This window comes from Anopheles stephensi, chromosome 2 (genome assembly GCF_013141755.1).
Source record: "Anopheles stephensi strain Indian chromosome 2, UCI_ANSTEP_V1.0, whole genome shotgun sequence".
Classification (NCBI taxonomy): domain Eukaryota; kingdom Metazoa; phylum Arthropoda; class Insecta; order Diptera; family Culicidae; genus Anopheles; species Anopheles stephensi.
The window spans coordinates 2,458,630-2,477,178 of record NC_050202.1 but is presented as its reverse complement, the minus strand read 5'-3'; the positions used below and the strand labels follow the sequence as shown (position 1 = coordinate 2,477,178).

Sequence of the window (18,549 nt, the reverse complement as noted above, 5' to 3'; positions counted from 1 at the left end):
AATTGACGTTAAAACAGTAATCGAAGGTGGCTTTGATGTTGTGTGATGAAGTGAACGTCATCGGAAGTGATACAACGAGCTCGATATCAACCGGCAGATCATCACCGCGCTACGGAACAGGTAATTACAAAATAAGGTTAAGGGCATGGTGTTGGACAAGGGCGTTGGGGATAGTGAAAATGAGATGAGTAATGTTTGTTTTTGTGTACGGGAAACTAGTCGGAAGTTAATGTTTTAGAGTAACGAGCATTGCATAGCTCTAGGCGCTACTTGTATAATTTGGGTCTATATTTTTTACATATTCCTACTGAGTTCCTTATCAATAATACCGAAAGATGGATACATCCAATTTTATGAAATTCACCAACCATTTCTGACGACTTTCGGACGATCGGCACCGTTCCATCGCAATCACTTTGCCTTCCTCGCGCACTGAAAGGCAGTGGCCAAGTTTTTCACTTCTAATCTGCCCACTTTCTACCATATATTGCCACCGTTGCGTGCCTGTCTTGCCGTTCCTATGACATCGCCTGACTATTAGCCCATTTCCTTGCGAAACGGATGCTTCTAAACAGCTTGAATAGTTGTTAAGTTCGCGGTAAAAGTTGTGCGTCCAATATTGTTGCCCTTCTTTACCATCACACACTGCCATCGTTAGGGAGTTGTTTGCCCAATGATGTGTCAGGCAGTGGGTTTTTGCCAGGGCAGCATTTCGTATTTCTCCCCGGAAAGCACCCGGTACGAGTGGGTTCATCATCTCCGGGAAGGCGTTGAGCACGTACTCCCGGAAGCTTCCACAGCCAGCTCTAGTTCGAACAGCTTTTTGATCATCAACCTTTCCAAAGTACTGCGGCAAATAGCGAGGCACTCCATAGACATCGAACAGCACCTGCTTGTACTCATCCATCCACACCTCAGCTAAGCGCAACGAGTTCTTCATAATTACATCTTTACCAGCGGTCAGCAGATATGGATGGCCATGCTTGAGTATGTGGGCGACCCGTGAGCAAGGCACAATAACCATCCTTCCACCACACATCCAACTCTTGATAGATAGTTCGATATTCTCGATTCCATAAATCTCGAAGCCTTTATCGTACCACCCGAGCCGCTCGAAGAAGGTACGCTCGATCGCGAATAATCCGCCGGCCATAGCGGGCGTGTCGAATGGGACGTATGGGTTCGGATAGCGCTTCTTCATAGCACCTCGACCCCACCAACCGAAATTCAGATCCCACTGGTAGGCTCCGACAACCCGGGGAGCAAAATCTGTATTCAGCTGCATAGTGGTCCCGTCTATCTGATCGATCGTTGGAATAGCGATGGTGGAAGAACTGTTCGCGATCACAGTTAACAATGGCTCAAGCCAACCTGTGAAGAAGAAGTCAACAATATAGATAGCGTGTCGGGTTAAAAATGTCCTGCGCTTACCCACTGTACATTCAACGTGTGCGTCAAGGAACGTTATGACCCCGGCAGTCGTTGCTTTTGCACCAAAAATCTTCGCTACAATCAGACCCAGTCGTTTTGGTGCCCGTATGATGTGTACCTTCCGGAATCGCTCGAAATAGTCGTCCAAACGTGTTTTTAAATGCGCTGTTGAAGAGCTCTTTCAAAGTTCTCTTAATGCAAAAAGCGTTTTGTGTAAACTCACCTGCAGTAGAGCAGTCATCCACGAGCAGTATTTCGTGTACTAAGTGATCCGGTGTTCGATCTAGAATGGAGTGGACAGTTCTTAGCAGTACGGACCAGGCTTCGTTGTAGAACACAATCACGATCGAAGTCGGGGGAAGATGGGAAACAGCGAGATTCTGCTCCCGACACCAAGAAGCTCTTATATCCGGTAAGCGTCTTCGGATGGACATCAGATCCGAAGCGTACGAATTGTATCCGTATGTTACCAAACCTTTTTTTACCATCTTGCGTGTGGCGTTGTCTTTTAGGTTCATCACTACTGGACGTCCAAGATCTCCTGGAGGAACTATACGGTTAGAAGGTAGCTTCAACATTGAGGCACGTACCGAAGATTCCCTGTGGCCTTGAAACTTATCAAGACTTTTTCCCAACAGTTCCATGTCCATCCATTTATTTATGAGGTAGATTTTGTATAAAAAGCATGATATGCCAAACACTGTCAGATATACACACACCGTGAACAGGCGGCTCAAATTCCGTTTTCTCACCATCTGGTGGAGTTGCTTCTGGACTACTGACAGTTAATCGCACATTTTAGATCACCATTGAGGATGTTCAGGCACCATACTGTCTAATGAATAGAGCCTTTTCTGCTAGCATATTATCGAAGAACAATGGGTTTCTTTGACACTAAGCTTCTGCTTCATCCAATTTCGGATAGAAGCGAAACTGTGCGGTAATTTACCTTGGTTTATGTTTGCTTTAGCTGGGTAAGAGTCATCAGTGTAATTTTGGTGAAGAACAAGAACGTTTCTTCTTAGGCGATGACAGACAGTTTTATCGTGTTCAGCTATACTAAGAAATCATAAGTCACAATGTTAACTAACCATCGCTGGTAATCTATCGAAGCATCACATTTTTCCAAAGTTACCTTCGAGCTAGCCATTTCACTGGCTGACAGGCATCTGTTGTGAGCCATGCTCCATATTTGTTTCGTTTCACTCACGTACATCCAGGCCTGATTGCCTTTATGTCGGTGGCAAATAGCAGTAGTGAGAGACACTCCATCGAAATCTAGACATGCTTTGTAGGAGTTGATGTCCCGGTAGTAGCTATGACTCCAGTATTGATTCTTTTCAAGCCCGTCGCAAGGACGCATGTACGGTCTTGATCCAGCTTTGTTCACCGTTAGACAAGATTTATCACCTAACGCCATATTTCGTACTTCTCCACGAAACTGTCCATTAATTGAAGGCTTATGGAGCTCTGGGAACGCATGTCGAAGGTAGTAAGTGAATGGTTTACATTTGGCCCGTTCCCGTGCCCGTTTCCTTTTCTCGACCGAACCGAATAGTTTTTCCGAATACCGAGGAAACCCGTTCACGTCAAATACGACCTGTTTGTACTCATCCATCCATACTTCAGCCAACCGGGCTGAATTGTGGAACGCCAAATCTTTCTTCACATCGAAAAGGTACGGATGAGCGTGCTTCTGCACATGCCCCACACGTGAACACGGCACAGTGACTAATTTTCCTCCGCACATCCAACTCTTGATCGAAAGCTCGATGTTTTCCATTCCGTATATGATGTAAGCCTCATCGTACCAACCGATCCGCTCGAAGAACGTCCTATTGATGGTGAACAGTCCTCCCGCCATCGCTGGTGTGTCGAACGGTTCGAATGGGTGAGCATACTGCCGGTGTAGTTGCTTCCTTTCACACCATCCAAAGTTAAGATCCCACTCGAAGGCACCGGCCAGTAGTAGTGAAATGTTTGTCCGAAGGCTCATATCTTCCTCGTTGATGCGATCGATCGTTGGCAGGGCGATATGTGTAGAGTTGCGGGTGACCACCTCAAGAAGGGGCTCAAGCCAACCTGAACGATTGGTTGAGGTTGAGTAGGGAGAATCATGCAGATGTGAGTTTCACTTTACCTTCTGTACACTCTACATGCGCATCCAGGAAGGTCACGATGTCCGAAGAAGCACGCTTGGCTCCAGCCATCCGAGCGCGTATCAATCCGAGACGCTCTGTGGCTCGAATAAATTTTACAACCGGGTACGGTTCGAAGTACTCTTCGAGCTGAGTCTTCAGGAAGGCTGAAAACAGAATACATTCTTATTTATTATCAAGCACAACCTACTCGCATTACTTACGAAAGTTGGAGCAATCATCTACTAGAATAACTTCTTTAAGCAAATGCGGTGGTGACCGGTCTAACACAGAGTGCACTGTACGAACCAACACTGACCATACCTCGTTGTAGAACACTATCACGACGGATGTGGCAGGCAGGCTCGCCGACGGTAATCGATTGCTCCCACTAAAACACCAAGGATCTCGCAGATCAGGCAATCGACGCCTCACAGACACCAGATCCGAAGCATATTCATTGAGACCTTGTTGAACCATGGATCGCTTTATCTGTGCCACGATCATAGGATCAGTTTTGTTGTACTGTACAGGTAATCCCATATCGCCAGGAGGAGTTGACGTTTGGAACGAAACACGCGACGGCATCGAAAGCGTTCCGGATGTTGTGGAGTGGTTTTGATCGTACGGTGTCTCATCTTTGTACAGATAGAAGACGATGTTTATTAGGAATACAACCGTGATACACAAAAGAAAAACAGTTTGATGTGGTATGACCACACGGAAGCACATGTTGTGCGACGCTTACACACTCGAGAAGCTAGTCAACACTGTTCTTTTACAAGTGAAGTTCTACGAATTGAGTGTGAAGGAACAATGAGCTCGCTTTGTGAGGCATGCGTGTTTGCAGTTTGTATCCGGTTTATTGAAGGGGCTTCCAAAAATTGTACTTCACTAATGTGACGTTCCACTGCTGTGTCTGCTTGCGACCATCACATGGTTCTAGCGTCACAATATCGCTATTCGCTGTGGCATCGACAGCTAGACACACTTCTCGCACGAGACTTTTAATCTGGAGGCTTACCGTATCGTAGCTCCAGGATTGTGCTCCACGCATTCGATGGCAGACAGCTAGAGTTGGTACTGTTCCCGAGGTGCCTACATCGACACAACGCTTGTAACTGTTGATTTCTCGGTAGAAATTATGCGTCCAATACTGTGTTTGGTTGCGCTTATCACATGGTGCCATGTGAAGTCTGGGTGATGCAGAAGCTCCCACTGTCAAACACATCCCATTCCCTTGAGCAGCACTGTGCACCTCACCCCGAAATTGTCCCTCGACGTTTGGGGAAGGCATTTCAGGGTAGGCTCGCTGCAGATAGTACTGGAACGATTTGCAACCAGCTGCTGCACGGAAAGTCTTTCGATCGGTGATCGATCCAAACAAACTTTCTCTATAGCCCGGAATGCCATTCACGTCAAACACCACCTGCTTGTACTCATCCATCCAAACTTCTGCCACGCGAATAGAGTTCACGAAAGTCACATTCTGATGCCCATCGTCTATGAACGGATGGGCACTCTTGCGAATGTGCGCAACATGAGAGCAAGGCACGGTCAGAATTCTTCCTCCACACATCCAGCATTTAATAGATAGTTCGGCATTCTCCATTCCATACACCCGGAACTGGTCGTCGTACCATCCGAGACGTTGGAAGAAGTGTCTAGCGATTGCAAAGAGTCCTCCCGCCATTGCTGGTGCTTCGAAGGGGTCGCTGGGCCGATGAGTACTTCGATGTGAAAATAAGGACCGATGCCACCAACCAAAGTTGAGATCCCATTCGAACGCTCCAAACAGATCAGAAGACACGTTCGTAATTAGATGCATATCGGTGTCATCGATACGGTCTATCAGTGGGACAGGGATTGTCTGATCGTTCTCCGAAATTTGCTCTAGCAAAGGTTCCAACCATCCTTGAAACAAAAGAATGCTTTAAGAGTGATTTAAAGTTTATTCAAAAAGGAGTCTGTGACTCACCCTTCGTACATTCAACGTGTGCATCCAGAAAGGTGAGTACCGGTGAGGTTGTGTTCTTGCTACCAAATATTCTTGCCCGTATCAGTCCCAGCCGTTCAGGCGCACGTAGTATACGGACCTTGTCGTAGCTCCTAAAATATTCTTCCAGTTGAGTCTTCAAGAATGCTTAAGAAATTGAGAAGATAAATTACTTGAGTAACTTTTCCAGGAAAAAGTCAACTTACGCAGATAGGAATAATCGTCAACCAGTAGCACCTCATCGATGAGATTCGTCGGAGAGTTGTCGAGCACAGAATGAACTGTTCTCAAAAGAACACTCCACGGTTCGTTGTAGAACACGATTACGATCGATGTCCTCGGTAGCGTTAGGTTCTTTCGCTGGCTGGTGATACAGTCAGGATGTCTTAGGTCTGGTAAGGATCGCCTGCTTGATACGAGGGTCGATGCATACTCATTGAAGCCATACTGTTTTATGCTTTCTTGCACAAAGGTGACAATTTCTTTGTCTGAAGAATCCCATTGCACTGCGATTCCTTGATGTCCTGGCAGATGAGATGGTGTCCTTTGCGGCTCTTGAGTATTGCCGGTTTTATTAAACTTCCAGACACTGATGTGCTTTTTTAATTCATCGTTGCTTCGGTAGTATATCAAATTAACTCCCAACATTACCACTAGCACGATCACTGTTATAAGGTGCCATCTTGCGCAGGCTAGGAAAGTCATAGTCGAAGTTGATGTTAGCAGAACGTTCCCGCGTCTAAATGCAGCATCATGCGCTGTCCGCATGCGTTGAACGCGTTTATTATGAGGTCAGATGTATTTCGAGTAAAATAATGACGTCTTTGTGAGATGAAAAGGAATGATTTAGGTCGGGACCTTTTAGCGCCAAGTATATTAACACGATTGTGTTCGATACATTAATCTCACGGCTACTGTAAACTTGAGTTTTTTTTTCTTGATTAATGTTCCTCCAGCATTGAAACGTCCAAGTCGATGAATGAAACGTCCCACTGTTGGTTCAGCTTCGTTGTATCACATTTCTCCAGAACAAGGGTCGTGTTTGTCTTCAAATTCAATGCTAGACAGAGCTTGTGCTCTGCACTCTCTATCTGACGGCTTTCCACCAAGAAATTCCATGCCTGGTTGCCTCGCAGCCTGTGGCACATGTACACTTCCACTACATTCGAAACGGCATCGATGCAATTTCTGTAACTGTTCAGCTCCTGATAGTAGTTGTGCGTCCAAAATTGATCCTTCTCCAGGTGATCACAAGGTGCCATGCCAATGAAATTATCACGGTGCCGATACGTCAAACAACTGCCATTGCCCAACGCCGCATTGTGAACCTCCCCACGAAACGCACCCGCAACCAGCGGGTTGTGCATTTCGGGGAAAACGTTCGTCAGGTAGTATCGGAACGACTGGCAGTTAGCACTCTGTCTGATGGCTTTGCGTGTTGCCACCGAGCCAAACTCCTCCTCAGCGTACTTTGGAATGCCGTAGATATCGAAAATGATATGCTTGTACTCGTCCATCCACACTTCGGCCAGGCGGATCGAGTTCGCACGCACAACGTCCTTCGGTTGTTTGGCAAGGTACGGATGACTCGTCTTCTGAATGTGTCCTACCCGTGAGCAGGGAACCGTCACCAACTTTCCACCACACATCCAACTCTTCACTGACAGCTCGATGTTTTCGATGCCGTAGATATCGAATCCCTCATCATACCAACCGATTCGATCGAAGAACTTCCTGGCGATTGTAAACAGCCCGCCAGCCATGGCGGGTGTATCGAACGGCACCATCTTGTTTTCGTACTGCTTTTTTAACGACCATCGACTCCACCAACCAAAGTTAAGGTCCCAGTCGTATGCACCTACGAAGGTCGGTGCCTTATCGTCGCGGTATTTCATTGTGTTCTCGTCGATCCAATCGATTGTCGGGAGAGTGATCGTGGTCCAATTCTCGGCGACTGGCTGTATTAGCGCTTCTAGCCATCCTGAGTGGTTTGAGTAGTGTAGAGATGATAAGATGCTAATCGGATAATGTTATACAAGCATTTTTAAACTCACCTACAGTAACCTCAACGTGTGCATCAAGGAACGTAATAACATCCGTCTTTGTGCTCTTCCCACCAAGCATTCGTGCCCGGATTAATCCTAGCCGTTCTGGAGCTCGAACGATGCGGATCTTCGGGTAGCTAGCAAAGTATTCCTCTAGCTGTGTTTTCAGATGAGCTACAAGTTACCAAAACTTGAACGGTTCTGAATAGATCATGAAGATCGGTCACAAGGTCACACTTACGCAAATTGCTGAAATCATCCACGAGTACTATCTCGTGCACTAGCCGAGCAGGTGATCGATCGAGAATGGAGTGCACCGTACGCACCAACACTGACCACGCTTCGTTGTAGAACACGATCACGATCGACGTTGGTGGTAAATCGGATCGGTATCGTCCAGGTTCACGGCACCACGGGTCTCGATATTCGGGCAACCGTCTTCGCAGGGACATCAGATCCGAAGAGAATTGGTTGAGTCCTTGATCGATCAATCCATCTGCTACCAGTTTCGATACGTCGGTGTCGTTATGGTCGACCTCCACCGAATTTCCTAGATCACCCGGAGGCACTGGATATCTAGCGTCGAGTCCAAGCGTTGTATAGACGTACTTGAACAGCGTTGTACTGGGTGTGGATGGAGAAGTTGTTGAGAGTATTTCTTCTTTCGGATAAATTCTGTTGGACATGTTTCGCTGTTGGACAAGCGCAATTCGCTTTAACACATTGTCGAAACGTCCGCGACCACCGTCGTAGAATAAGGTTAGGAACACATACGCTAGCAGTATGAAAACGCTCACTACCAGCACAAAATTCTTCCGACAATTGTTACGCATGGTGGTAGCTAGCGTCGGACAGTGTCAGAGCCGTTGTCGTACTCTGATGACGGTTGGTCGGATACTGAACTGTGAAAAAATTCGAAAATTGTTGCGAAGTAACAGTGTGAGCCTACGATAACGTTCAGCACACTTAAACACTGGCACCAGCACAGTGTGACGGAGCAAACAACTAAAATGGTCAAAATGGAAAATAATTTTCGTAAACACAGCGAAGCGTTGTTCGAAAATCGAGTCAAATAACGCACACAGCTACATTCTTTCAAGACATTGCACGTTTTAACGATAATGTACCCACAGGTCTATGACGAGTGACGCACAGAAGGTCTGATTGTTAACATGGGAGCTGGAATTCGCTTCGGCGTCTTACATTATGCATGCATGTATGCATTGTGCAGCACTTTGCATTGTGCCTTGAATAGAAAACCAATCGCATTACTCCACCGTGTTCTTTACAAGAGGTAACTTGTAAAGAAATAGCTAAAGAATATTGTTTTGTTGTAAGTTCTCCTATATTTCATTTCATATTCTTCAGCTTTTCTGGATCATACTAAGTGTACAACTGAGCTAATTTAGTGTACTTAACTTTACAACTAACCAAGTGGAACTATCCTCTACTACCTTCGTGTGGTTTGGTTTGTTATAATATCCCCCCCAATGAAGACTCGAAGAATGTAGATGGCAATTAATTAATTGCTTTTTAAGCGCCATCTGATAGAAATAGTGAAACAATCGGCCCCACACCTTGAAATGATGGTGCCAACGTTTGACGTTCTTATCACATTCGCATCTAACATCAAACGACAGCTGTCAGATTTCGATATTTAACGTTGCTTTCTGCAATGATAAAGCGTGCCGCACAGGACGTTGTGCGAATATTTGCAAAGCACTTGTGTGTTATCTAGTGTATTTGTCTGCGATAACGAACTGCGGTGAGATTGATGCAATTCGATGCTACTGAATAGGTTTTTATGGTGGAATTGCAATTTGCAGACAGATGTTGCAAAAGGTTCTTAATGAGTGACACATCCTGTCGTTGAGCGAAGCAAAAAATGTATTCCGACGACAGCAAAACGTTAACAGTGCAGACGCAATCGACCTTATCGTGTGCATTAGCGACATTGCTGAAGGTTGGTATCGTTTTACATACCGCAGCGCGGCGTTACAAAAAATTCCATCGTTTTTTTTATTGTCGTTTGTTAAAAAATATTACAGAATTTAACACTCATCCTTATCGCTGCGCTCGGTTAACAATTGAACGAAACACTGACATCACCATTCACAAACGAGTCGATACACTTGAGCCATTGAAAAGCTTGATTCAAGTTTTGTTAAAATAAATTCTACTGTACATACTGTTCGGTCACTCTTTTTGCGTCATTTCTGAACCATCTTCTTGATAGATTGTTGGTGATGAGGATTATTACGTATGGTAAAAAGAGAGGACAGATAACAGGGTATACCGTGTTTGGATAACGCTTTAGCTCGCCTAATCTGGCACCGTGAAGCTTTACATAGACGGGGCCTTTATCGTACCGCGGTCCAGATAAGACGGAAGCTATCGATTACACGTATAATGGTTAGATTGTAGAGTCATGTACAGAGCAAACGACGATTGAGATTAGCTCAGCTAAACGGTGATACATCCAACTCGATGAAGGTTACCGTCCACTTTTGGGCGACATTCTGTGGATCACACTCTTGCATCGTAAGCGTAACGTTTGTGAGTGTGTTTACGGCGAGGCAGCGGTCGTGCTTGATGCTCTGCAGTTGTTTCGCGTCCGTCTGCACACGCCATGCTTGATTGCCACGTGCTCGATGACAACCAAACAGGGCAAGACTGGTACCGGTAAAGTCTAGGCAGTGGCGGTAGCTATTGATCTCCTGGTAGTAGTTGTGTGCCCAGTACTGCGTTCGCTGCTTCCCGTCACATGGTGCCATTCCGAGAAAATTGTCATCCGGACGATATTCGAGACAGGTACCGTTGCCTAGCAGATCACTGTGAATTTCCCCACGGAAAGCTCCCGTGATGTAGGGATTCTTCATCTCTGGAAAGCCATGCTTAATGTAGTAACGGAAGTCCTTACAATCGGCCTGTTTTCGTACAGCTTTTCGATCCTCGATGGGACCGAATTCCTCCTCCAGGTAGTGTGGAATCCCATGGATATCGAATATGATCTGCTTGTACTCGTCCATCCACACTTCGGCCAGGCGGATCGAGTTCGCGCGTACCACATCCTTCTTTTCGTTGTGCAGATACGGATGACCAACCTTCTGAATGTGCGCCACTCGGGAGCAGGGAACCGTCACCATCTTTCCACCGCACATCCAACTCTTCATCGACAGCTCGATGTTCTCGATGCCATAGATATCGAATCCTTCGTCATACCAACCGAGCCGTTCGAAGAACGCTCTATTGATAGAAAACAGCCCGCCCGCCATGGCGGGTGTATCGAACGGTTCTAGCATGTTCTTGTACTTCTTCTTCATAGTCGAGCGATGCCACCAGCCAAAGTTAAGGTCCCAATCGTATGCACCGATGTAGGAAATTGATTTGTTCGCTACCAGTGCCATACTTTTCTCGTCAATCCAATCAATCGTTGGAATGGCAATCGTCGTGGAGTTACGAGCAACAACATCAAGCAGTGCCTCCAGCCAACCTGAAAGTAGATGTAGTTATTCGTGCAAAGGATAGGCATTTGATGGTGGTTAGTCGTAGAGCAAACCTACCGACAGTGCACTCTACGTGCGCATCAAGAAAGGTAATCACATCGGAGGTTGTGTGTTTGGCTCCGAATATTCTGGCACGAATCAACCCCAACCGGGCCGGTGCCCGAATGACGCGTACTTTTGCATATCGATGAAAGTACTCTTCTAGTTGAGTTTTGAGGTTAGCTGCAGACGGTAAGAGAGATGATACAGGCACTTTCGGCGGTCAACTACATCCTTCACACTTACCTAACGTAGAGCAATCGTCTACCAACACGATCTCCTGCACCAAATAAGGCGGAGATCGGTCCAGCACCGAATGTACCGTGCGTAAAACCACTGACCACGCTTCATTGAAGAACACGATCACGATCGAAGTTTTTGGCAGGTTGTCCAGAAAGCGTCCCGGTTCGGCACACCAAGGATCGCGAATCTCGGGCAACCTGCGTCTCACGGACATCAGGTCGGAAAAGTATTGATTGAAGCCTTGAGTTTGAATGCCTTCCTGTGTAAGCGCATCGATCTGCTCACTGGTCAAGTTCACCATCACCGGTTGGCCCATATCACCCGGCGGAGTAGGAAGTCTCGGATCCAGCCCGATGGATGTGTAGACAAAAGCGAACCCATGATTTACCACAGCCGCACTGGACGTTCGGACCAGTTCCGAATCATCATCGTCACTGCTAGCCTGCGCCAGGAAGTTTCTCTTTGGTGTAAGTGTCAGATTAACGTCGTACACGAGGTAAACCACCATAAGTGCAAGGGTGACAGTGACGGCCACCAGTACGAGGAGATTGCGCCGACGCTGGCCAGCAGCGATGCGAACACATCCAAGCGGTACGGCATTCCGCATGCTGTCGGTGCCGAAAGCAAACTGGCCGATGTTTCCTCCGACCGACCGCGCTTTGGCGGCAATGTGAATGAATGGTTGTGATAAGTGTGCCCAGTGCACGTATTATACCGGTCCCGAGCACCTACGAACGAAGCGCCGTGAACGGCGCACGAGATACGATAGCGGCGTCTGCGTGTAGGTTAGAACTGGTGATAAGACGTAGTCTCGGAAGCTCTGTCACCGGTGAGGTACCGCAACTTATGCAACAAGGTTAGAATAATGTATGTTTCAAGTAAGCGCGCGCCCTGTTTAATGCAGGGAAATGTTATTCGTACCCTTTATTGCTTTCCATTTGTTCAAACATAGTATTGTATTCGCGTGATCATTGATCAGATAAGTGTGGCTTGAGACAACAGCGTATTAGTACAGATGTCTTCTAATTGACGCAACTCGCAACGCAAGAGAATTAAGCTGCACTGTTGTTTAATGAAAGCATCCTCTGTATGAACAGATGCAGTTCGGTACAATAGCTTTAAGATACAACGTACAGCGGGTTTACTGTACACGTACTGCCGATCCAGAGTCTTTTTATTGAGAGAACACTTAATTGACACCTTTTCATTGACAGTGAGCTTCAAGCAAAGATCAAAATAAGCTATATAACACACATGAGTTCTTCATCCTACACCCTATGCTCGATGGCCGGATAGTGCCACCGTTGAGATTGTTGATTCAAATCGCACACGGCGATGCGAACCTTTTTCATCGCCACATCGACATCCAAACACTTGCCCGTATGCTTCTTATGCTCGAAATGGTACGTGGTGGCATTGTATGTCCACTCCTGATTGCCATGTGCTTTATGGCAATGGAACACAAGCAGCATGTTGCCATCGTAGTCAAGACAGTTGTTATCGGTACCGATTTCCCCATACAAACTAAACACCCACTGCTGCCATACGTTTCCTTGCTCGCACGGCGTCATACTGACGGTGTTGTTAGGCTTAACGTACGTTAAACAGTGTCCAGGAGATCCAGCTAGAGCATCGTTCAGGAAGGTGCCTTGTCCGGGTCGTTTGCCTAGCGCTTCCGTTAGTTCTGGGAACACATTCTCCAGGTACCAATGGAAGTCCTTGCAATGTAGATCTTTTCGTAGCTGCTTGCGGGAGGAAACATCTCCATAGTCACCACGAAATTGTGGACCACCGAACATCCCGTACAGCACCTGTGCGTACTCATCCAGCCACACTTCAGCAACGCGAACGGAATTTGTACGCACGACGTCGGTTTTCACATCCTGCAAAGGCATAACTACATTAATGTCCACGAACTACCTCTATGTTCGTATGAGTCTAAGAATAAGTCTCTACCTTCAGATAAGGATGTCCCGCTTTCTGGATGTGTGCAACACGCGCACAAGGAACGGTTAGCATTCTTCCACCGCACATCCATGCCTTCAGCGATAGCTCAATGTTTTCACCACCGTACACATCCATTCCTTCATCGTACCATCCGAGCCACGCGAAGAACTTCCGGTGAATGGTGAACAGTCCTCCAGCCATTACGGGTGTGCTGAACGGTTCCAGCTCGTTGGCAGGCTTATGCACACGATCCCATCGGCCACGCCACTCAAAGTCCAGTCCCCATCCCATCGCTCCGTAGAACACCGGTGCCTTATCACTGACCAGCTTGAGGTTGTTCTCATCGATCCAATCGATTGTCGGCAGGGCGATCGTGTGCGGATCTCGCACTACCTGATCCAGCTGACCTTCGAGCCATCCGTTCATACACTCACAGTGAGCATCCAGGAAGGTGAGAAAATCGGACGATGCGTTCCGGGCACCGTACAATCGAGCCCGAATAAGACCGAGACGCTTCGGAACTCGCAACACGCGTACGAGCGGATAACTGCTGAAGTACTCGTCGAGCTGAGTGCGTAGATGTGCTGTGCTAGGAATAGTTTGCCATTAGTGTCATGAAGGAAAGCAACAGTTTTTTTTTTATTTCAATCTCACCCAGATTCGAATAATCGTCCACAAGGATGATCTCCCGGATAAGCTCTTTTGGAGTGCGATCGAGGATGGAATGAACAGTTCGTACCAACACGGACCAAGCTTCGTTGTAGAACACGATCACGATCGACGCTTGTGGTAGAGCGGTGAGAAGTCGCTGTTCCGACGTACACCAAGGATCCCGAAGATCGGGCAATCTACGTCGAACTGGTATAAGATCACTAACGTACTGATTCAGGCCTTGAGTTTCGTAACCTTGCTGGACCAGCTGACGAACGGCATCGGTAATGTTGTCCGGCAGTATCACTGGCTTTCCCATGTCTCCCGGTAGTGTTTCGATCCACCCATCGTCCGGTACAGGTGTGTAATGGGTAGCGTACTTGACCACTTCATAATCGGGCTCAAGCGAGCTTGTCTCCCGAACGGCTGTCCGTTGCTGCTCCTCTTGATGTATGCGCTTGAACTCCTCCAGCGTTGCGAGCCGATCCGACAGCTGGTTGTGGTAGAGATAGAAGGCCAGACAGCAGCAGAATACAACCAGCGCCCAAACGAGGTCCCTTTTCGTGGAGAAATACTTCTACAATTTAAAGCAAAATACAAATTTAGAGTTATTGTTTTCAAAAGGGAAATAGGGGAAAACTTACTCCGTACATGGTTGAAGTTATCCACGCGGACCGGGTACCATCCAGGGCCAGTTTTAGTTAATCACTAGAGCGAGACACATCTTCGGAGTCGATTCCTCTGTACGCCCGGGCAGTGCCGAGTGCCGATGCAGCGCTCTGTTATCAATCAGTACAATTTATCAGCTCGTAAAAGCGTGTACTGTCACAGCCGACCTGCCCGCACACATCCACAACGCCGTTCTGCCGCTACCTGCTGTTCGGAGTTATTACATACGAAACAACACACCTACTGTTTGATAAGCACGACCACCTCTGACGACTTTTGGGAACTTTTGCCGGTTCGTTCTAACTGCTGAGAAGTAATGCGTTTTGCTGTGGATAAGAAAACAAATAGGGCAACTGTTTTTCCGAGGAAAAAGTTGTTCATCCATTCAACCATTTCTGTCTGTTTTCACAACCATCAGAATCGTAGAAGACCGTGCGTTTGTTTGGTTGGTCAGTTATATTTGCCACACTAAATTCATTCATTGCTATAGTGTGTTTGTATTTGTTTTGCTGGCTTGAGTCCTGTGAGGTGTTTTTTTTTAAGCGCTATCGTATCACAGATTGTTTGGTTTGAAGTTGTGCATCATCCACTTCTGGTTCGGTTCATTCGGATCACAAACTTGAAGCGAAAAGTCCCGATCCCATTGCAGACAACGGTCGAAGAAGAGTTTTTTGAGCAGCTTCGTTTCCGGATCCCAGCTCCACGCTTGATTGCCTCCCATACCGTGACATCGGTACATTGTGAGCGCCTTCCCATCGTAATCGAGGCAGTTGTCATCTCGCATCACCTCACCTTGCTTCGTGAGGTACCAAAGCTGGTGACCGCCGGTACCATGACATCCGACCAGTGCCAGTTGTGTTGGCCAATCGAGACACAGCGGATACTGAGTCTTACCTTCGAAACGTATCTCTCCGTGAGCTACAGCCCTGCTCGGGTCGAACTGTTCCGGGAAGACGTGCTCGAGGTACCAGCGGAACGGTTTACATTGAAGTTGTCGACGCAATTCTTTCCGTGCCGATACATCCCCGAAGTTACCGCGCTTCGAACGTCCTCCAAACGTTTCGTAGTAATAGTCTGCGTATTCGTCCAACCACACCTCTGCGAGCCGTATTGAATTGCGCCTGACCAGCGCCAGACCTCCAACGATCTCGCGCAAGTAAGGATGGCCACGCTTTTGGATGTGTGCTACCCTAGAGCAGGCCACTATCTGGAGCTTTCCACCGCACATCCACGCCTTGAAGGAAAGTTCCATGTTCTCACCGCCGTAGATTTCCATTCCTTCATCGTACCAGCCGAGTCGCTGGAAATACGTTCGGTGAATCGTGAAAAGTCCTCCAGCCATGGTGGGTGTGTCGTAGGGCGCAGCCGGATGGATGAAAACGGTACCGTTTTTGGATGCGGATTTTATCCGTTGCTCTCTGGCTCGCCACTGGAAGTTGAGGGACCAATCGAACGAACCAAAGTACTTGACTGAGTTCTGTGCGTTTAAGGCAAGCGTGTCCTCGTGGATCCAATCAATAGCCGGTATGGCGATCATCGTTTCGTCTGACGCAACGTGGGCGATTAACGCTTCCAGCCAACCTAAAATACAGCAGGCATGTAGTGAAAATGCAATGGAACGTCGGACATTCACTCACCTTCAATAACTTCACAGTGAGCATCGAGAAATGTGATGATATTAGACGTGGTCGATTTCGCCCCAAACAGCCTCGCCCTGATAAGACCCATCCGTTCGGAGGATCGGACCAAGCGTACCTTGTCCAGTGAGGCTATGTAGCTACTCAGCTGGTCTTTTAGGTGGCTCATTGTGGAGCAGTCGTCTACAAGCACAATCTCGTCGATAAGCTCGGTCGGTGTCCTGTCGATGACCGAATGCACGGTACGCAGCAACACCGACCAGGCTTCGTTGTAGAACACGATCACTATTGCAGAGGGTGGCAATGTTCCTGGTCCAATGTTACGTTCTCTTCTCGCTTGCTCTTCACTTCGACACCAACCATCCCGTACATCCGGAAGTCTTCGGCGTAGCGGGATCATGTCAGAAACGAACTGGTTGAGTCCCTGTTCATTCCAACCCTTGCGCACGAGTGCGCTTACCTCGGGGGACAATTCTTCTGGCAAGATCACCGGCAGTCCCATATCTCCCGGAGTTCCGTTCGGATCGAAAACACGTGCTGGATCTCTAGCATTGCTCAGCATGAGCTCCTCTTCTAAGGCAGCAGTATCGTTGGAGGGGTCACGTTCCACTGTCACTATCCAGTAGGTGAGGCCGATCAACGAAAACACTAGCACAAAAAACAGATTCTTCGCAGTAAGCAACGATGCCATTCTTTTAAATTGCAATGTAGAGAGTCGTTCTGCTTTAGTGCGCCCAAAACGTGAACGATGCGATCGTGCGCATAGCTACCTCCAGACTAGACCTAGATTTACAATGATAAGCGCAAAGTGCTACGTGTGCCGCACAAGAGACTCCAGACACTCAACCAGACAAATGTTCTGCCGAATGAAGCTTTTCAGTAGCTTCATTTGTTACGCTGTTTTACTTTTTTTCGGACCACCAAAAATGATGAACGAGTGTAAAAACGTCATCAGCGGTGTACGGATGGAGACCACCGCGCATACTGTTGTCTGCTGTAGGAACAACTAAATGTGGGAAGGATGACCTAATGAAGCCGTCGAGGTGGTTTGCCGGCCAACTGCTCGATAGCTGATAACACCAACGGTGTGTGTATGTCACAGTGTGAGTGTGTGAAGCAAGTCAACTTTAATGTTTCTGATAAAATGATATCTACCTACGATGAGTTCTTCACGGAACTGCTACAGGCGCGATAGCAAACACTAAACGTACCGATGTGGTATCGATGACTCTGACCAGAATATGGTCGTATGTTTTCCATTTTGAGAAGAGGTATCAAAATTTAAATAGAAAAATACAAGAAATGTTCTTATGAACAGGGAGCACCACATAAATTGGAAACTTTAAATGCTCTGATAAGCTATGATAAGCTTTGATTTTCATGAGTAGTAAAATCAAGTCACAGAAAGCTATAAATGGCAATCCGAGACTTTTAGAGGCTGTAGTGCCAAGGAAGCAAGGAAGGAGGTCTTATTCCACTTGGTTGGTTAGTCAGTCCTCAGGCAGTGGTAAACGCTCCTACGTCAAGCGTTGCGTTTTCTGAAAATGTATGGATTTTGACAGACGCAGTCATTGACTTTTGAAGTCGGCGTCTGTCAAAATCAATACATTTTCAGAAAACGAAGCGCTTGAAGCAGGAGCGCTCACATAAAATTTCAAAAAATAATTAATAAAAAAAAACACATAACGAAACACAAATGAGTGACAAATTTGACAACGATTTAATAACCCGCATTGGAATAACCTTCCGTTTGCGATCATGCGGTATAATTAGTGTTCAGCGAGTGATATGCGGGACACCTTCAAGAACTTTACACGACACTCTATTCGTCTATTAAACTGCTTGAGTGTATTATCAATACCTCCTCAACGCATTGTATTGTGGATCACCACCCCGAAACACAACAAACACGTAGTTATCATTTGAAAAGGTTTGTGAACTACAACACATTGGATATGGTATTAGTAGAAGTGATGCACGCGAAATCAACCACATGGAAAGATATTCGCAAGCTAGTTCCTCACTCAAATATGTTTCTATAAACTTACCCAAAGACCAGAAATCACTTGTACAGGACAACTTGACACTCACTTTACAAGTACGCGGCAGTTCCATGCTACCATGCAGCACAATTTGAACAATTCTATAACAAAAAACAAAACGAAGCAACACGATTAAGCGATAAGAAATGCTTCACAGTCGCTTTGGCGCATGGTTAATCCACGTCCATATGGTCCCATCACACGC

General features: G+C 46.9%; 6 protein-coding genes and 1 long non-coding RNA gene across 10 annotated transcripts; 1 reads left to right on the top strand and 6 right to left on the bottom strand.

Moving 5' to 3' along the window:
• Positions 1 to 20: 20 nt before the first annotated feature.
• LOC118503105 (putative polypeptide N-acetylgalactosaminyltransferase 9) lies at positions 21 to 6,736 on the bottom strand. Of its 2 annotated transcripts, none has more exons than XM_036036037.1 (5): positions 3,794 to 3,990; positions 3,572 to 3,736; positions 1,655 to 3,513; positions 1,432 to 1,596; positions 21 to 1,371 (listed from the first exon to the last, which is right to left on the bottom strand). In XM_036036037.1, the coding sequence occupies exons 3-5, from the start codon at positions 2,184 to 2,186 to the stop codon at positions 320 to 322; spliced, it is 1,749 nt and encodes a 582-aa protein (XP_035891930.1). In that variant the 5' UTR covers positions 2,187 to 3,513; positions 3,572 to 3,736; positions 3,794 to 3,990; the 3' UTR covers positions 21 to 319. The 2 variants fall into 2 exon arrangements, 1 of the variants encoding a protein (XP_035891930.1); XR_004905124.1 differs by lacking the exons at positions 21 to 1,371; positions 1,432 to 1,596 and adding exons at positions 5,548 to 5,712; positions 5,772 to 6,736 and having other exon boundaries at positions 2,446 to 3,513; positions 3,794 to 5,483.
• On the bottom strand, positions 2,892 to 4,301 carry LOC118506187 (putative polypeptide N-acetylgalactosaminyltransferase 9). The gene is made up of 4 exons (XM_036042978.1): positions 3,794 to 4,301; positions 3,572 to 3,736; positions 3,003 to 3,513; positions 2,892 to 2,901 (listed from the first exon to the last, which is right to left on the bottom strand). The coding sequence occupies exons 1-4, from the start codon at positions 4,299 to 4,301 to the stop codon at positions 2,892 to 2,894; spliced, it is 1,194 nt and encodes a 397-aa protein (XP_035898871.1).
• Positions 6,396 to 8,540, bottom strand: LOC118503102 (putative polypeptide N-acetylgalactosaminyltransferase 9). The gene is made up of 3 exons (XM_036036031.1): positions 7,852 to 8,540; positions 7,620 to 7,784; positions 6,396 to 7,546 (listed from the first exon to the last, which is right to left on the bottom strand). The coding sequence occupies exons 1-3, from the start codon at positions 8,441 to 8,443 to the stop codon at positions 6,507 to 6,509; spliced, it is 1,797 nt and encodes a 598-aa protein (XP_035891924.1). The 5' UTR covers positions 8,444 to 8,540; the 3' UTR covers positions 6,396 to 6,506.
• A 365-nt stretch (positions 8,541 to 8,905) lies between these two features.
• LOC118503108 lies at positions 8,906 to 9,810 on the top strand. The gene is made up of 2 exons (XR_004905125.1): positions 8,906 to 9,573; positions 9,659 to 9,810. It is a non-coding gene; the product is annotated as an uncharacterized LOC118503108 (long non-coding RNA).
• Positions 9,581 to 12,290, bottom strand: LOC118503101 (putative polypeptide N-acetylgalactosaminyltransferase 9). Its single transcript, XM_036036030.1, has 3 exons — positions 11,402 to 12,290; positions 11,174 to 11,338; positions 9,581 to 11,103 (listed from the first exon to the last, which is right to left on the bottom strand). The coding sequence occupies exons 1-3, from the start codon at positions 12,003 to 12,005 to the stop codon at positions 10,070 to 10,072; spliced, it is 1,803 nt and encodes a 600-aa protein (XP_035891923.1). The 5' UTR covers positions 12,006 to 12,290; the 3' UTR covers positions 9,581 to 10,069.
• LOC118503103 (putative polypeptide N-acetylgalactosaminyltransferase 9) lies at positions 12,290 to 18,474 on the bottom strand. 3 transcript variants are annotated; one of them, XM_036036033.1, is made up of 5 exons: positions 18,351 to 18,474; positions 14,641 to 14,991; positions 14,000 to 14,573; positions 13,355 to 13,929; positions 12,290 to 13,281 (listed from the first exon to the last, which is right to left on the bottom strand). In XM_036036033.1, exons 2-5 carry the CDS (start codon positions 14,647 to 14,649, stop codon positions 12,667 to 12,669), a joined length of 1,773 nt encoding a protein of 590 aa, XP_035891926.1. In that variant the 5' UTR covers positions 14,650 to 14,991; positions 18,351 to 18,474; the 3' UTR covers positions 12,290 to 12,666. The 3 variants fall into 3 exon arrangements, with proteins under 3 accessions (XP_035891926.1, XP_035891927.1, XP_035891925.1); XM_036036034.1 differs by lacking the exon at positions 18,351 to 18,474 and adding an exon at positions 17,209 to 17,305; XM_036036032.1 differs by lacking the exon at positions 18,351 to 18,474 and having other exon boundaries at positions 14,641 to 16,246.
• LOC118503104 (putative polypeptide N-acetylgalactosaminyltransferase 9) lies at positions 15,103 to 17,365 on the bottom strand. The gene is made up of 2 exons (XM_036036036.1): positions 16,303 to 17,365; positions 15,103 to 16,246 (listed from the first exon to the last, which is right to left on the bottom strand). The coding sequence occupies exons 1-2, from the start codon at positions 16,991 to 16,993 to the stop codon at positions 15,219 to 15,221; spliced, it is 1,719 nt and encodes a 572-aa protein (XP_035891929.1). The 5' UTR covers positions 16,994 to 17,365; the 3' UTR covers positions 15,103 to 15,218.
• Positions 18,475 to 18,549: the final 75 nt, after the last annotated feature.

Bases quoted from the DNA above. Each gene is read 5' to 3' on its own strand.
- LOC118503105 (XM_036036037.1), bottom strand. From the start codon at position 2,186: ATGGTGAGAAAACGGAATTTGAGCCGCCTGTTCACGGTGTGTGTATAT. The intron at 1,597-1,654 runs GTGAGTTTACAC...GCTCTTCAACAG, and splicing joins GGATGACTGCTCTACTGCAG to CGCATTTAAAAACACGTTTG. The intron at 1,372-1,431 runs GTAAGCGCAGGA...TCTTCTTCACAG, and splicing joins ACACGTTGAATGTACAGTGG to GTTGGCTTGAGCCATTGTTA.
- LOC118506187 (XM_036042978.1), bottom strand. From the start codon at position 4,301: ATGTGCTTCCGTGTGGTCATACCACATCAAACTGTTTTTCTTTTGTGT. The intron at 3,737-3,793 runs GTAAGTAATGCG...TTCTGTTTTCAG, and splicing joins AGATGATTGCTCCAACTTTC to CCTTCCTGAAGACTCAGCTC. The intron at 3,514-3,571 runs GTAAAGTGAAAC...CCAATCGTTCAG, and splicing joins GCATGTAGAGTGTACAGAAG to GTTGGCTTGAGCCCCTTCTT.
- LOC118503102 (XM_036036031.1), bottom strand. From the start codon at position 8,443: ATGCGTAACAATTGTCGGAAGAATTTTGTGCTGGTAGTGAGCGTTTTC. The intron at 7,785-7,851 runs GTAAGTGTGACC...GGTAACTTGTAG, and splicing joins GGATGATTTCAGCAATTTGC to CTCATCTGAAAACACAGCTA. The intron at 7,547-7,619 runs GTGAGTTTAAAA...CAAACCACTCAG, and splicing joins ACACGTTGAGGTTACTGTAG to GATGGCTAGAAGCGCTAATA.
- LOC118503101 (XM_036036030.1), bottom strand. From the start codon at position 12,005: ATGCGGAATGCCGTACCGCTTGGATGTGTTCGCATCGCTGCTGGCCAG. The intron at 11,339-11,401 runs GTAAGTGTGAAG...TACCGTCTGCAG, and splicing joins AGACGATTGCTCTACGTTAG to CTAACCTCAAAACTCAACTA. The intron at 11,104-11,173 runs GTAGGTTTGCTC...ATCTACTTTCAG, and splicing joins GCACGTAGAGTGCACTGTCG to GTTGGCTGGAGGCACTGCTT.
- LOC118503103 (XM_036036033.1), bottom strand. The intron at 13,930-13,999 runs GTGAGATTGAAA...TTCCTAGCACAG, and splicing joins GGACGATTATTCGAATCTGG to CACATCTACGCACTCAGCTC. The intron at 13,282-13,354 runs GTAGAGACTTAT...ATGCCTTTGCAG, and splicing joins CGGGACATCCTTATCTGAAG to GATGTGAAAACCGACGTCGT.
- LOC118503104 (XM_036036036.1), bottom strand. From the start codon at position 16,993: ATGGCATCGTTGCTTACTGCGAAGAATCTGTTTTTTGTGCTAGTGTTT. The intron at 16,247-16,302 runs GTGAGTGAATGT...GCTGTATTTTAG, and splicing joins TCACTGTGAAGTTATTGAAG to GTTGGCTGGAAGCGTTAATC.